Source organism: Barbus barbus (genome assembly GCF_936440315.1).
Source record: "Barbus barbus genome assembly, chromosome: 17".
NCBI lineage: Eukaryota > Metazoa > Chordata > Actinopteri > Cypriniformes > Cyprinidae > Barbus > Barbus barbus.
In genome coordinates, this window is record NC_136745.1 from 10,796,331 (window position 1) to 10,814,634 (window position 18,304).

Genomic DNA, 18,304 nt, shown 5'->3' on the forward strand with positions numbered 1-18,304 from the left:
AGTGCTCTGAACGCTCTCAGCTGAGACTCGGTGGCATCGTAAAGGGATTTTGGAGAGGAACCTGTGCGTTCCTGACTCCTGCCTGATCCAGGTCTGCAATGACAGATCGGCCTGACAGACGGCAAGCTTGGGGACTCCGATTGCGACCATGCACATAAACAAATGCCTCCAATTAATTTCCATCGCCGTCAAACTATTCAGTATTCAATCCCAGGTGGGACGAGCATGACAGCAGTTTGAAATGGGCCGACAACCAGAGAAGCGCAGATAGGGAGGGTAGGATGGATCACCTTCCCCTTACTGTCAGACACCTTCAGCCATAATGCAGATATCCATCCAATGACAAAGCAGCCAATGCATCAGTCAGAATTAAAAAATAAATAAATAAATGCTGCAGTGAAAGGTGAAAGAGATCAATATAATCTCACACAGCGGATACATTTCAGCTGACCAACTTAAATGTGATTACGAATTGTAGGACGTGCATTAGCTCAATCTGCAAAGAATTATAATAAACACACTTACACAGGAAGTGGAGATAAATTTACCCATCAGTCATTGTGAACCATCTCATTAGCCCCACTTTTTTAAAATATGGCTAAAGTAAATGGTTACTGGACAAGTAAAGTGCACCGTTTATGTGATTTCAATGTTATTAAAATAATATCTATAATTCAAAATTTCAATTTGAAAGTAAAAAGACACATACTAATTCACAACTAATTGGTCAATTAACCAAATATTTTTATATTAAACATTACAACAGTCAATAATCAATACAATTTAGGGTTTAAATAAAAACACTTACGATTATAATAATAATACAAAAAAATACTATTTAAATAATAAACATTTTGCAGTAAGAGGCCACACATTAGCCAAATCATTGTTTTATATTAAACCTCACAACAGTCATTAATCACTAGGGAAATAAAAAAATAATTAATAAATAAAAACTAGTTTAAAGTGAGTTATGTGATTATAACTGTAATAAATAAAAAATAAATGCAATTTGACATTAAAAAGACACCTCCTGTAAATTAAAATTAATATATTTTGTTTTAAATCACATCTGTCATTAATTGTAGTGAAATAAATAAATAAATAAATAAAAGTATAGTAGATTATTGTACTGTAATTTATTGAATATGGAGTCTATTATACAGGTGTACTGGGAACAGTGAAGACAGCGCAGGAACCCTGATTGCCTGGGTAGCAGGTGATTTGCTTGTTGAAGTGTTCAAATCTTTAATCATCTCATTCGTTGAGACGTTGTCAGACTCTAGACTGCAGGATGGAGAAGTATCAGTTTTGGCATGTAGAGAAATGTAATGGAACACACTTCAGCACTTTCCGGGAGATGAAAGGAACAAACTCCACACTGCCTGAAACGACTTCAAATGCCTCTTTTGGCACTTAAAAAAAAGCAAAATACCATCTGAAAAATCCATCACTCTAAATTTAGGTTATAAATGGCTTGGTGACCAGCAGAATGGCTGAATTCTGTGTAATTATTTTTCAGTTTCCATCAAGTACCATTATTGACCGAGCTGCAAGTAAACCCAGCTGAGCCCCTAAAACAACCATACCATAATACATGGCGAGACCAGATGCTTTCTTCTTCACCAGAAAGTTAAAGAAACAGTTCACCTAAAAATGAAAATTTTGCCACCCTCAGGCCATCCAAAATGTAAATAAGTTTGCTTCTTCATCAGAGAAAAATAATATTATAGATAGAAGCAATGATTTGAAGTTAAAAAACTTTTAAATGATGGATTTGTTTATTGCACATGCAGCTTTTAGCTTCACAAGACATTAATTGATGGACTGTGGTTGTGTGGATTACTTGTGGATTTTTTTATGTTTTTATCAGCTATTTGGACTCTCATTCTGACGGCACCCATTCACTGCAGAGAGTCCATTGGTGAGCAAGTGATGTCATGCTACATTTCTCTAAATCTGTTCTAATGAAGAAACAAATTCATTTCCATGCACGGCTTGATGGTGAGTACATTTTTAACAAATTTTCATTTCTAGGTGAACTATTCTTTTTAACTATGCTTTCAATTCCTTAAAGCCTTTGACCTAAATTTCACACAAAAAATAAACATTCTTCTCAATATCTCACACACTTCTCTCCAAACACCTATGACTTTCTTTCCTCTATGAAGCACAAAAGATAATGTTAGGCAGAATGGTTGCTTATTTCCATTCATCAAAAGTAAATGCATATAAAAGTGCTGTCATTCTCCAAAATGAAAAAAAAATGTCTACTGAATTAGTCCACATGACTCACACACTACATTCTAAGTCTACTAAAGTCATATTTGTTTAGCATTTATTCAAACCTGTCACAATGCGATCAATCACAACATGAAAAACCCAGGCATTTGGCATTATTGTCATCAAACCTGGTGCAGTGTGTTTTTTTTTTTTTAGACACCATGTTTGAACTGAATGTGTTTGAAGATTTGCGAGTTGTCGCTGATGGCAAGATTTTCGGCAAATGACTTCGTAATTTTGTTGCGCTCCTTTCACGAAGCTATTGCATCACATCAGAGGACTAGAGAATGTAACGCATGAGTCATACGGACCGATTTTATGGTGCTTTTTTTGTTATTTTTGGAGCTCGAAAACCCCAGTCCCCATTATGAAAAGAACTGGGCATTCCAGCGATACAACTCACGGAAGAAAGAAACTCATATCGGTTTGCAACAACATGAGGGTGAGCAAATGAACAGAATTTTAATTTTGAGCTGGACTAATCCTTTAATACTTTACTAATGCAACAAACTAAAAAAACACATGGCCGCACCGTGTACATACAAGCGTCATAATAAAGTATACATTAGATAACGCTCCAGAGCTATTTAGCCTGGAGCAAGTTTTCAATTATGTAGCTCTCGACTGCCTTCATGCTTATCTGAGCTCCATTTTAATGATATTCTCTCTATTTCAACTTTATATCTCAACACCTCATAAAACTCTAATAGCAATCCACCACATGGAAACATGTCAGAGCTTTTTTACAAATTCATCTGATGCTCTACAATTAATGCACGCCATTAATACACTGACTTTTCGGGGTTATTATTTGGCAAGGCAAGATCTCTTTTGGGAACACTAACTCTGCATATTTGCCTGATGGCAGGTAGTTTAAAAGGCTTGTATAATAGACGGATAGTGCGAGAAAGATAAGAGACTGAAAGAGTGACTAGGACAGCTGAAGAACTGCCAGAAGACAGAGACACCGACGACAGAGAATAAAGACACAGGCAAAAAGAGAGAGACAGGCGGTAGGGGTTGAAAGACATCTGAACCCATGCCAGAAGGGCTCATCTCCTCAACGTTACCTGCTTAACAACATGGAGCTCAGGGAATCGCCACAGTAACCGAATTGTTCCATACCTGAGCTCCATAAATCCTCACAAAAACGCTCAGAAAGGACCGGCTTCCCTGCTAAAGTCTCTAATCTAGGGCAGAGGATTCTGGAGCCAGGGGCTCCCAAGGCTCCTTGTGCATTTTATGGCTTGAAGGTCACCTCTTCAGCTACAATAGTGTTTCTCAGTCCTGATCCTGGTGCACAGCAACATTTTGGTTGTTTTTAATACCTAAAATAACCAATTTAGGTCATAGAGACGCTATTAGTGAACTAGAATCAGGTGTACTCCTATATTGGAAAACGTGATCCAGTTTTTCTTCCACCAAAAAAAGGTTTCAAAACAGTGTTTTTGTCGTGATGCCATAGAAGAACCATTTTTGGTTCTCCAAAGAACCTTTTAATGAACAATTCTTAAAGTGGTCATGAACTGAGAAATTTCCCTTGATCTTTTAATATATAGGAGGACATTGTGTTATAAAAACATTCTGTAAGTTTCATAACTCAAAACTTTCTTGTTAGTCTAAAAACCACTAATATTGGTTGTGGAAGATCAATGCCTGCTTCTACATCACTGCCTGTTTAGCCCCGCTCACTGTTTCGTGCATGTATTGTAAATAACAATAGGTGAACGCAGGTCTATGCAGAAAACCATACATTTATTTGATGAACTTTTTACTATTTTTAATGAAGTTTCAGATCACGTTGAACTTGGTCCTTTCATTTTACCGTGGGTTTGTTTACAAACAAGATACAATTCGACTTAGTATTTTCAGAAAGATTGAAACTAAAAGACGATGCTGTGCCGGCTATATTGGATCCAATGTTGTGTGAGTAACTGTTTTTATTATGTGATCATTATTGCTCTGTCTGTTATTACAGATCGTTTGATATATTGAGTATTTATGCCTCCATTTGTGAATGGTGTAGGCTATCGAACATACACAGCTGTTAGCCAATCATAGCAGTGGGCGTAAACTTTTGAGTTTACAATCCGCTATACCTATTCAAACAGAGCATTCAGATGAGGGGGTTCAATAGCCTATTACTTCTAAATTATTTTGTTTTTTGATGTAAAAATCTTGATAACATTATAAGTGTACCTCATAGAACAGTACAAAATAAAAACAAAGGCAGTTCATGACCCCTTTAAAAGAACCACTTTTTATTAGTGTGAAAAACATTTTGATTATCCATAGCGCCTTTTTCCACTTTAAAGAACCTTTTCTGTAATGGAAAGGTTCTATATTCTAAAAAGTTCTTTATTCGCATCTATGATTTCATGAAGAACGTTTCTATCATAACATCTCAGGAAATTTTAACATGGTAATGGTATGACAATGTTAACGTTATTTGGTCTCGGCAGACAAGATCTGCTACACTGCTGCTGAATAGCTGCTGTTGGTTATTTCTGTAGTTGTAGATTATTGCTGTTGCTGCTACAAGCAAGTACAAGAACTTGCTACTGCCAATGCATAGGGCGATACAGTGCTGTGAGTATTTAAGACATACTGCTGCTGCACAAATAGCTTATAAAATAACTCCTAACAGATGTATACAGGTGGAGCTTGGGAAGGTGGGGGGTTTCAGGAGGAACTCTGAAAGCGCGCTGCAAATGCTCAAGTGAATGCTAACCAGCTATTTAAATGTAAATCAGCTGTAAATGTAAGCTATTTAAAATCCAAGTCATTTAACATTGTGAATGTCATCAGTTACGTTAAAGTGCCCCTATTATGGGTAATGAAAGATTCATATTTTGGTTTTGGGAGTCCCCAACAACAGGTTGACATGCATGCAAGGTCAAAAAACACTTTCATTGTCTTATGATATATATTTATTTTTTACCTTACTTGCTCAACGACTCCTAAATGATTCGCACAACGATTAATTTTTCCAAACCCCTCCTTTGCGTGACGCTAATCTGCAGTGATTGGTCTGATTTGTGTCATTTCCATTTCATCATGTCTGTAATGCCTGATAAAGAAGCGTTTGTGAGAGCAGTGCTGCTTTGTGTACAGCGCTACCGGGGAAACAGCTATTTTTACAGCTCCAAAAGCAGCAAAGAACAAATTTGCATTTTCATTCAGACCAATGCAAAAAGACCAACAAGTGGGTAGGCAATATGCTAATGTTTCATGTTGACGTCAACATGAAACGGCTTGGCATTCATTTTAAAAAACGACTCGTTTCAATGATTCAGAGTCGACACTTTCTTTTGAGAGACACTAACTTTATACACGATGCACTTTCAGATTTCAAACTTTGAAAGAAACAAACTAATCTCATATTGTTGTTGGATGTTTTCATTCACTTAGAGCTGTGTTACACACTGCATGAAAGGTAATTTTCAAAAATCAATAATAGGAGATTCATGAGCCTTCACCATCTAGAATTTCATGAAAGAATTAGGTATTTAACATTCATAGAACCTTTCCATTCCATGAAAACCTCTTTACAGAGGTGACAGGTTCTTCAGATTTTTTTTTTAATCTTCACACTAAGAAAAAGGGTTCTTTTAAAAATGTTTTACTGAAAGGTCCTCCAAGGAACCAAAAAGGTGTTTCCCCCACACCTTTTATTTATTTAACCTGTAAATGGGTTACATAGCATCTGGGAATCAAAGTCTAGGATTCACAGAATTTTTGTTTATCATTATTTTATTCCAGAAAAGTGAAAAGATATTTTTCTGCATGTTTTACTTTTTACAGATAGCAAAACAATCTCTTCAGTTTTCCCCTTAGAAATGAATGGGTAACTGTGGTCACTGTGATTTTTCTTTACCATAAATATTTCTCAGTTATGTACAGCACATATAATTTATGCAGATTGTCTGCATCAGTTCGGCTGGAGGCCAACAGTGCGTCATAAAATCCTATAGAAATCACAAAAATCTGTTTGGCAAAAGTGACTGTATGGAAAGTTTTCAATTGTAATCAACCATTATATTCAAACCTCAACATGTAACATGATAAACACTCTCAAGATGATGGTTTCTGGTTATTAGAGTCCATTTATGATATTAAAACACCTCACATTTGAATGCAACAATACACATAAAATAGGCTTTGATGAACCCAGAAATGCGTCTTGAGCAGTGTTGGGTGTAACGCGTTACTAAGTAACGCGTTACTGTAATTAAATTACTTATCCACTGAAAAAGTAAAGTAAGGGATTACTGTTCATTTTTAGGTAATTTAATTACAGTTACTTATAAAGTACTTGCGTTACATACAGTAGATAATTTCAACAGTTCTAAAAGCAATATTGAATTTGAAATCTAAATTTACTGTCTAAAGATATTGAATGCAGCGGCTTTAACCCTCCGCGTGCGGGTGCGTTCACTTTCAGATTTTCCTGATTCACAGAGAAACCTTAAGTACTCAAATCAGGGCCGGTGTTCTGTCGATTTTTCCTACCTTATCAGATTTTCCTACCGTAGCGCAAAATTACAGAAATAGTCAAAAACTTACCTTACATTAAGAAATCCCCGCGCGAGTAGTAAAAAAATATGGGCGTGTTGTTCAGCGTGACAAAAATGACGCAATAGCGATGTGCGCATGCGCTGTAAGCCATGGTAGGACAATGTGACGGGTAGGATAGAATGTCAGGACACCGGCACCAAGAGGGGGCATTCGCGGGCAGCGTTACGGTGCCCCCCACTTTCCATCCTCTCCCCTTCTTGCTGAACGTGATCGTTTCGAAAGCGAAAGTGAAACCGGTAAAACAGCGCACATAAGAAAGCGATTGCACGCTTTAGCGAGCGTCAGAAACTGCACGCAATCACAGATTGCACGCTTCCCATCCCACCCCGAACCCCCCACACCACCACACACACACACACACAGAAAACGTGATTTGTGCCCCCCACCCAGAAATTCAAATGCCCCTCTGATGGAGGTGCCCTGGCGCCGGCTCTGACTCAGATACATATAAGACTAAAATCAATAGAATCTAAAAATTTTGAAGTGTCTACTTGACACTTGAACGAATTCAAATTAAAAACTAATGTTTCTGATTATGCAATCCGTGTGAAACTAAAGCAAGGTACAGTCTTTCCCGTGTCTGAGCTCATTATATGCAGTCACCTGCGCGCATATTAGGGCTGGGTAAAAAATATCGATTCTCCGATTTTAATCGATCTTCAGTTTAACGCAACGATATATTTCGCGAATCGATTCTTAATGCGCGTGCATGAACGTACGTGAAGTAAGAGGATATGAATATTCACCTCTCGTCCTGAAGGTGTCACCATCTATAGATATACTTACCTGGCAGGGGAGACACCATGATCAAGAAGGCGGTTCACCCAGAGCGAGGCTTGGCTATTGCACTCCGAGTATGGGTCACCATACTTGGCTGAATGTCACTACACTTATCTTTCGAATTGCTCCACTAAAAAAAACAACTGTGTGCACCCTATTATTAATGTAGATGTGTATTTCAGTAATAAACTTAAGTAGGAGAGTTTCAGTTACCAGCATTTATATCAAAATATGGATCCCATGTCTGCAAAACTAACATTTTAAATGAAATATTGATAGCTAATCGATATCGAATCGAAATCGAATCGAAACCATAAAAATAAGAATCGAATCGCAGAATTAGTCACAATACCCAGCCCTAGCGCATATGCCCTCACCTAGATACAAAAAAAAAGTAAAATATTAAGAAAAAAAATAAATAATCTAATACTCATAATTTTTGAAAGAAGACCTGCTATGAGAAATTTACCTCATAAGAACAGCGCGATCTGACATTATGCAGCAGAGAAGATAATTTCTGTAATTTATTCTTTCCTACATTAGTTAACGTGTTATTTTGACATAAACCTGTACAGATTTTACTAGTTGGGCTTTTCCTGAACATCTTGCCAAACTGAAATGTATTGTTTAACTTTTAAGCCTTTTTGTTATTCAGATATTTTGCAGAGTATTTCTATTTGTTAACCAAAGGTGGTTAAATTTTTTTCATAAAAATGTTTAAGTATTACAGTTGTTTTAAAGCTAAAAGGCTAAACTATTCTATGTTTGACTCGAATTGAAAGAATATAGAGTTTAATTTCTATTAAGGTTTATAGGGATTTTAAGATGTAGCCTAATTAGCGATTTGAATAATTAAGTTACTTATTGAGTAACTAAGTTACTTTTCAGATAGAGTAATTAGTAAAGTAATTTAAATACAATATTGATGAAGTAATTAGTAACTGTAATTAATTACTTTTTGAAAGTAACTTACCCAACACTGGTCTTGAGCCATGCATATGAAATCCTTTGAGACTAAAGAAGAGCTGCATGCTCATTGAAGTCTCTTTAAAGTTGTAAATTAATTATGCTTTCAACAGGGATTTTACTTTCCCCTTACTAATATGGTGTCATATTTCACATCTTTGAAATAGCATCCAAAGAGGGAAATATTTCCAAACCCCAGATCAATCTGAAATTTGTGATTAAGTTTGAGATTAAACTCACCAAAAACAGTCCGGGCTGGAACAGACTCTCGGTTGAGCCAGAAGGACACCTGGGACAGGATGACGGTCATGATGCATGGCAGGTACGTCTGAATCACAAAATAACCGATCTTCCTCTTCAGGTGGAAGTGGGCCGTCATCACAGTGTACTCACCTGTGAGGACAAAGGAGAGTTATGGGAAACAGTCCAAAAAAGTCCAGAAATTGGATTTGTTAAGTAAATAAAACCAGCTGGTAACTTTTGGGTTCACAACGTAATTTACATGAAATTATATTTTTTAAAAGATATCATCCCCTTTAATTAATTGTTCACCCAAAAATTAAAATTTTCTCATCCTCAGATTATTCAATATGAGATTAGTTTGTTTCTTCATGATTAGATTTGGAGAAATTACATCACTTGCTCACCAATGGATCCTCTGCAGTGAATGGGTGCCATCAGAATGAGTCCAAACATCTGATTAAAACATCACAATAATCCACAAGCAATCCACATGACTCTGGTCCATCAATTAACGTCTTGTGAAGTAAAGATCTGTGTGATTGCAAGAAACAAATCCATCAAGTTTTTCATCAAACTATTGCTTCTGGCTAAAATAGGAATCTAGTATCCATAATATTGCTTTCTCCAGTGAAACAAAGTTGTTTCCTCTGAAGCAGGAGATAAATATGCACAGATCAAGCACTGTTTACTCAGGTGGCCGAGAGAACTCAACACGCTGCAACTTCTGAAACACGTGCAAATAGAAAAAGCACCAGCAAATCAAGTAAACATCTTCATCAGTTTGACAGCAGGTAGTGCAAATGCTCACAACACAAACAAATAAAGAAACACACTGCAAATGCTCACAATACAACCAAAAATGTTGTATTTGCAGTGCGTTTCTTCGTTTGGTTGTGTTGTGAGCACTTGCAGCGTGTGTGTTGTCAAATTGACGAAAGTAGATATCTTCATTTGCAGGCGTTTTTTTCTATTTGCAGTGCGTTTCTTTTTTTAGGTGTTGTGAGCATTTGCAGCATGTGCGTTGTAAAATTGAAGTTGTTTTCTTAATTTGCAGGTGTTTTTTCTCTATTTGCAGCGCGTTGAGCTCTCTCGGCCACCGTAGTTTACAAGCCAAAACAGTTCTACACAAATCTGTCAGTGGATTTTGATGTAAGAAAACAACAGGGGATGGACTTTTTCACTGGAGGAAGCAATGTTATTGATAGAGAACTTAGAAGTAATGTTTTTTTACAAACACGCAGCTTTTCACTTCACAAGACATTCATTTATGGACTGGAGTGGTGTGGATTACTCGTGGATGTATTGTGTTTTTATCAGCTGTTTGGACTCTCATTCTGACGGCACCCATTCATTCATCTCATTCATACGACACCCATTCATACGGCACCCAGATATAATGCTATATTTCTCCAAATCTGTTCCGATGCAGAATCAAACTCATCTACATCATGGGTGGCTTAATGGAGATGGCTCATTTTTTGATTGAACTATTCCTTTGAATTGTTTTAATGTATTTAACTTTTTTTGCAGTACTTGTAAAATTGTGGTTTGGAAAACAATTCCAATATGAGGATCAAAGTCTAGATGAATCATGATACATTGAGTGCAAAATGTGCTGGGAAAAACATCTAAATAATTCCTGTGTCAAGTCAAAAAATTATATAACATTAATGGAATAATGCAAAATACAGTCTCATGATTAGTAAAAAATGTTTATGACTGATGAATTTCCTCAATTCACCAGCCATCAGAAAGAGCTGACAAAAATCTAATTTTGGATCCTGATGGGAAATCATAAGCAAAGAGCGTGCAAAATGGGACCAGGTGAAGAAGCGGCACTCTGTAAATAGAACATCAAAGAGCAGAATTATGAAATGCATATTGCAACCAAGGATATTCGGAAAGAGCTGATGTCACAAAGCAGGGGAGGGAAAGATAAATGTAATTATAAGCCGGGGAGCTCTTTGAGGGATGCCACAATTACACCTCATCTCACGAAACCCTGGATGAAAAGATCAGGTCAGTTTGTTACCAAGCAAAATGGCATAAAGAGAGAAAATCTCCTTGACATCATCATGAGGTTTTTAACCTCATTATCACAGAGCATTATCTCGACCGCTCGAAGAGACACAGAAATGTGGCAAGCCGCCTGGAAATGGAGAATCTCTACCGGCAAGCGGCCCACAAAACAGAGAGAGAGAGAGAGAGATAGGGAAAGCATAACCGAAAGATGGAGAAAGACATTGGTTGCCCATGGCAACAGAAGAGAGAAATCTATCTGACTCCTTTGGATCTTAGTGGAGGACACCGCGCTGGTGCCATTTGGCAAAGGGGGGGATCTCCTTGTCCTTTCTGCAGAGGAAGCACAGACAGATTTTAGCCATCTCTAATCCTGTAAAACCCACTCTTCCTTTTCTTGTTCAAGTGCACACGGCACACTCTCTGAGTTTGTTTCCTCCTTTCATGAGCGCGGGTTAGCTCAGCACGGAGCCGCGGTGGGGAAAATAAGCACAGATGAGGCTGAGCCACATCTGATTTAATTTAATTAACAGAAGTTCACTAGAGAAACGGCATGATGAAATGTAAATGTGCATAGAGAGAGACACAGAAAAGAAGGTGAGAGTTCAGGGCTGTATGTGTGTGAGAATGTGTCTCTACTGAAGAAAAAGATAACTATTTTAGAGACTGTATCTTTACTGTGGAGAAAAAAATTGATCTCTTTCAAAACCTAGTGTGCGGCCAACTTTGGCAGCATTTTAAAGCATCATACACTCGCTTGACATGAAGACTGATCCAAATGGTTGGCAGCAACCTTACTGGCTTCTTTGTGGCCAGGTTCTGGCAGTATCACATGTAACCCGGAGTTATTATTGTAAAACTCAGGTAAAGTAAAATACAAATTAAATAAATTAATTTTTTTTGATTTGGCAACTGAAATAAGTTTAAGCTGAAGCACTGGAAATAAAAACTAAAACTAAAGTTAAATAAAAATAAATTAAACCTAAATATTAATGTTTAAAAAAACAAAACAAAACAAAAATGATGGAAGCAGATCACAAAATTTCTAAAAAAAAAAAAAAAAAAAAAATTAAAATGAAAACTGATTATAAATACTATACATTAGATTAGACAACATTAGATTTAGAAATTAAACTAAAGGAAAATTTGAAAAATTGCCTTGGCAGCAACTACAATAATTTGAAGCATGAAATTACTATTTGGGAACCCACCAAAAAACAACAAACATATATATATACACTCACCTAAAGGATTATTAGGAACACCTGTTCAATTTCTCAATGCAATTATCTAATCAACCAATCACATGGCAGTTGCTTCAATGCATTTAGGGGTGTGGTCCTGGTCAAGACAATCTCCTGAACTCCAAACTGAATGTCAGAATGGGAAAGAAAGGTGATTTAAGCAATTTTGAGCGTGGCATGGTTGTTGGTGCCAGACGGGCCGGTCTGAGTATTTCACAATCTGCTCAGTTACTGAAATTTTCACGCACAACCATTTCTAGGGTTTACAAAGAATGGCGTGAAAAGGGAAAAACATCCAGTATGCGGCAGTCCTATGGGCGAAAATGCCTTGTTGATGCTAGAGGTCAGAGGAGAATGGACCGACTGATTCAAGCTGATAGAAGAGCAACTTTGACTGAAATAACCACTCGTTACAACCGAGGTATGCAGCAAAGCATTTGTGAAGCCACAACACGCACAACCTTGAGGCGGATGGGCTACAACAGCAGAAGACCCCACCGGGTACCACTTATCTCCACTACAAATAGGAAAAAGAGGCTACAATTTGCACGAGCTCACCAAAATTGGACGGTTGAAGACTGGAAAAATGTTGCCTGGTCTGATGAGTCTCGATTTCTGTTGAGACATTCAGATGGTAGAGTCAGAATTTGGCGTAAACAGAATGAGAACATGGATCCATCATGCCTTGTTATCACTGTGCAGGCTGGTGGTGGTGGTGTAATGGTGTGGGGGATGTTTTCTTGGCACACTTTAGGCCCCTTAGTGCCAATTGGGCATCGTTTAAATGCCACCGCCTACCTGAGCATTGTTTCTGACCATGTCCATCCCTTTATGACCACCATGTACCCATCCTCTGATGGCTACTTCCAGCAGGATAATGCACCATGCCACAAAGCTCGAATCATTTCAAATTGGTTTCTTGAACATGACAATGAGTTCACTGTACTAAAATGGCCCCCACAGTCACCAGATCTCAACCCAATAGAGCATCTTTGGGATGTGGTGGAATGGGAGCTTCGTGCCCTGGATGTGCATCCCACAAATCTCCATCAACTGCAAGATGCTAACCTATCAATATGGGCCAACATTTCTAAAGAATGCTTTCAGCACCTTGTTGAATCAATGCCACGTAGAATTAAGGCAGTTCTGAAGGCGAAAGGGGGTCAAACACAGTATTAGTATGGTGTTCCTAATAATCCTTTAGGTGAGTGTATATATATATTAGGGATGTGCATCTCCATAACTGAGGCCGATGCGATAAGCATCTCGATGCATAGCCAACGATACGATACATTGAAGATACATATAAAGCAGCTTGCGATACGATTCACCCCCGTTTCGATGCGGTGCGATTCGATTTCAATTCGATATGACTCAACACAATGCGATTCAATGCAATATGATGCAATGGAAAAAATATGATCGCTTTTATTTCTTTGGTTCAGACAGACAGCAAATCATAAATTAACTTATGTGTCTTCTGACTTCATAAAACAAGTTTACCAAATAGGCCAGGCTTATTTCAGTTAGTCTGACTCACTGTCAAATGATTTGGTTCTATAAAGCAAATTTAACAAAGATCAACCTTATGCTGGAAAGCTAACCTGGTCCAGGGCAGGCAAACTGTCAGGCTAAGCTGAGCTCCTCTAACACTGACCAATAGAAATGCAATGATATTACCACTGACTCTCTCACATACTATCATAGCCATGCAGCCTTTCTCTCTGTTTTTTTAACAGCTATACCTTTTATAGTTAGAACAGATATCATTAGAACATTAGAATCAAACTTTGCTCTTTAAAGCATTAACAATCACTAAACTAAAAGTTAAAATCACTAAATTAAAACTACATTTTAACTGCCATAAGAAACACACATTAACTCATCTGAGCTTAGTAATTAGGACTGTATTATCTTACATTTTATTTACCCATTACAATAGTCCCTTTACAGTTACTGCTATCATAAAATGCATATTTGACTCCGTCTGTTTAGCGCGCATGCGAGCAGCAGCACTCGTCCACTCGCATAAACCCACTCCTGACAGCAAAATGGATATATTTGCATGACTTTCTAACATTTACAGATGAAAAATATACTCGTGACATGTCAGTTATGCGCTGAGGAAAACGCAATGTCTCAAATGCATTAAACAGCACTTTTTATTATTAATGCATAATAAAAAGGCAGCAGCAAGTGTAAATGGCTATAGATTCTATTTACACTACGTAAAATAGCAGGGATTTCTGAAATTTATACTACTTATTGCAAATAGTGGCAATTATTTGCACCTCAGTATTGTAGTACATTATAAAACAGTATGCAATAATAATGTATTGAGTGTAAATTATAATTTTAATTCAATGGATGCCACCTTATTGGGACAATAAATCCCTCCCCACACCTACCCTAACCCTACCTGATACTTTATTTTCAACATTTCGTTTATTTCTTTCTTTTTTTTAATTGAAAATAAATGCATTTCTGATGAGATATGAGAATAAAAAAAGGGAGAAAAAAAGTTCAGCAAAAGGTGGAGTCGATCATGTAAAAAAGACCACGCATGTGTTTTGCCATCTACACCACTGGAGCCCTTGTTTGGTATTTGCCTTTTGTAGTGTTGACTACCCCAATCACACGTTGGTGGGCGGAGTTAGTGTAAATAGCTTCTGCCAACAAGGCTGGCTATTTGCACTTAGTATAAATAGACATTTGCAATACCAGAATGCATTGCAACAAGCTCATTGAAAAAAAAAAAAAATCCAAGATGGTGGTTGAGTTGAGAAAATGTTTAAATATTATATATTTAATTCAGTACTGATGAAAAAATTTCCAAATAAATTAAAAAAGCACTATGTGTGCTATGCATTGTTCTTATTAGTGTGTTGTTAGCTTAGAAGCATGCTAATGTCAGTAAATATTGGAACCAATTGTAGGTTCAAATCAGCGGCGTAACTTTGCTTTGAAAAGTGGTCGTTTTGCTATTTGTTTATTTAATAACCAAACTTACTTGGGGACTGAGTTCAGAGTTGGAAATGCACTTAATTTTCACTTTGATGTACACATGCATCACATTCACAAATATGTGTATAAACATCCGAATAAGCAAAACGTAACATTCACAATGTGAATGTTACGTTTTGCTTATCACAACACATCCAAGGTAGCTAATATCAATCAAAATACGCAAGATAAATTTGGTGAACTTACCATTTCATGGTCAGCTCAGCTGCAGCATATTCATTAATTGCACAATTGTGTGTGTGTGTGTGTGTGTATTACGATTCATTCTACTTTGAATCACTTGCATATTTTCTCTTAATACCAGCCGGACAACTTGCTAAAAGCAGGTGTGATCGATGCACGTGCTGAACATGGAAGAATCAACATTAGGTCAAGAGTCAAGACAAGCCCACAAAATGTTTCCTCATCCAATCAAATAATTTAACCAATCCTGAACTACGCAAAACCTTGTGTAAAACATGAGTGAGAGTTAATTTGTGTTTAAAATGGTTAAACTACCTTTATTAATTAAATAATTAAATAAATGAAATTGTTTTAACGAATCTTTTTTTTATGACGTTTTTATAAAAGCTCTATTTTTTCCTCCCCCACCCCACATGTAAAGGCTAGTTAACGGTAAATGTTGCTACCTATAGCATAAATGTTAAAAAATCAACAAAATGTCCAAAAGAAAGTGTGGAAGTGATATAAGAAGCTTTTTAGTGAAGCAGCCACGCACAGTAAGTTACTTTGCTTAACACGAAAACATATTATATTTAACTTACGTGAATATAGACATACTGTCGCTAATCATGTTTTCTGGCGGCCACTGGAGCGCGCTGTGATTTAATACAAAACTGAATTAAAGGACTACGAACTAAAGACTTGTATACTTTTTGTTTTAATTGTGAAAATCCCAGTCATAACATAGAATTGTCCTGTTGCCTAAAAGTGCTTTAACTATTATTCAGCCTTCAATGATGGACAAATGCCAATATATTGCTTATGATTGCAAATGTAAACATTTAGATCCCAAAATGAATTATTTACTTCTTACATAACTTAATTTTTCATATAACACTTAATCATGACTTGTAATATTAACCGTGACTTGTGACTTTTTAGCAATGCCTCAAGCGAACTCGCCTCGCTGCGTGGTTGAAGAACCGTCGTCCACCTTCTAGTCATCACTTGATCACTTGATGACTACAGTGAGTGATGATTTGACTTGTGGACCAGAGATATTGTCCAATTAATCTTCTCAAAAATCTCAAATAAAATATTTCAACCTTGAAACAGTATCCAAACAATACGAACAGCGTAAAAAGAAAGGTACAGGATCTGTAGACTAATTATAGGGAAAGGAAACTACATATCCCATGACGCATATCGCGTATCTCGCGATAGTTTCACAACGAGACTTAATATTCATCTTTGAGGACGTTGAAAAGCTTCTGACCGGCAGAAAAATGTGTTAAATGAATGAATTAGATTATGAAGAGTGACGATTTGTAGATGGTGCTTTTCCTTTAATATATACCTTACGCAATCTATTTTTCAGTTACTTTTTAAAAGTGGTGGGGACAATATCGAGCCTGGTAAAAAGTGGTGGGGACATGTCCCACCCGTAAATTACGCCTATGGTTCAAATACAGTTTAGATCAGGGGTGTCCAAACTCAGTCCTGGAGGGCCGGTGTCCTGCAGAGTTTATCTCCAACTTGCCTCAACACACCTGCCTGGTATTTTGCACTATGCCTAGTAAGAGCTTGATTAGTTGCTTCAGGGGTGTTTAATTAGGGGTTGAAGTTAAACTTTGTAGGACTCTGGCCCTCCAGGACCGAGTTTGGACAGCCCTGGTTTAGCTTGTGTAAAGTGCTCCAAACAGTTGCTTATGAGGTTCCATTTTAGTGAGGATTTTGCCTATGAAGGCAGTATACAGCGAGGCAGCTCATTATGTTTTGTAACAGAGCTAACGTGTGTGCCCAAGCCACAGTCTGAACACCGTGAAGATGTTAATTAAAGCGTGAAAATGACGATCGGTCACAGGAGGTCACAGGAGATGCCGTGATTCCAGAACACACACTGGCTCCATTCCAAACCCCAGTGAGCCTCTCTGCTGTCTACTATTTACATAAGCAGATGCTTTAGAAGACAGCATCATAATCCAAATCAAACCCCATGAGAGGCTGAAATAAAATGCTCTACAAATCCAGTAAGTCCATTGACACTTGCTTAAAAATAACAGTCCCTTTACTAGCATTGATAGTTCCATGAAGAACCTATAATATGCATGAAAGTGGATATTTGAAAGGGAAAAGTGGAAAGAGTTGAGAGCGTGCATGATGCCTAAAAATGTTGTCTAGATAGACAGCTCTCTAGGGTTTGGATTGGAGCTAATATATTACAACAACACTACACATGACACAAAGATTCTCATTAAGAAGCCTAATTTCACCCTGACCTGGAGACCAACACAGTAATAACAGGAGAAAGACAATAATTTTTTTTACACATCATTTAATGAAGACAAAGAAACGACCCTCTGAGACACGATTAAATGGATTCTGTTTGAAAACGGGGGTGACACAGCAATAAAACATCTGCCTTCAAACACAATGTTGTCAATTATACTGAGAATTTTTTTTAATAAAAAATCTTATTCGATATTTAATATTTTTGTGTTGTTTTCTATTTTAAAATAATTAAATCAAGAAACATTTCCAAAATTATGTATGCTTAAAAAATGAAATAAATATCTGTCAGTGGGGTAAGAAACATAATCTTGTTTGAATTAAGTTTAGTTCCCCTTCAGGAGCTCGAGCTGCGTCGGAAATGCTAGGGGAATGCCTTCAGAGATATCAAGCTCTGAATCATATGTGTAATCAGACCAAACGATGGGCGAGACATCAGAGGCGGGTGACATCATGACCAGGAAGCTTAAAAGCACGTGAGGTCATTCAGCAAAGCTCTCTGTGTGTGTCAGTCATGATCTATGTCTGTGAGTCTTATTTACTAAAATAATAAGTCCACAGAGCTGCCCTGTGGAGAAGGGCGGACCAACTGCTTGTTTGTTATGGTCCCCCTAAGAGAGGTCATCCTGCTTCCAAGCAGACCCTCAGCCGGTGGATAGTTGATGCCATTACTGTTGCCTGTGAGTCCTCTGATCTCCTCTCACCTTTGGGGGTCA

At 37.4% G+C, this 18,304-nt stretch overlaps 1 protein-coding gene across 1 annotated transcript in view; it reads right to left on the reverse strand.

The window, feature by feature from the left end:
- Positions 1-18,304, reverse strand: part of gabra2b (gamma-aminobutyric acid type A receptor subunit alpha2b) — a gene marked incomplete at its 5' end in the record, with an annotated part of 101,113 nt that overhangs the window by 15,822 nt on the left and 66,987 nt on the right. Inside the window, one exon of the mRNA XM_079438268.1 lies at positions 8,848-9,000. Within this exon, the coding sequence (XP_079294394.1) occupies positions 8,848-9,000 (153 nt within the window). The remainder of the gene's footprint in view (positions 1-8,847; positions 9,001-18,304) is intronic.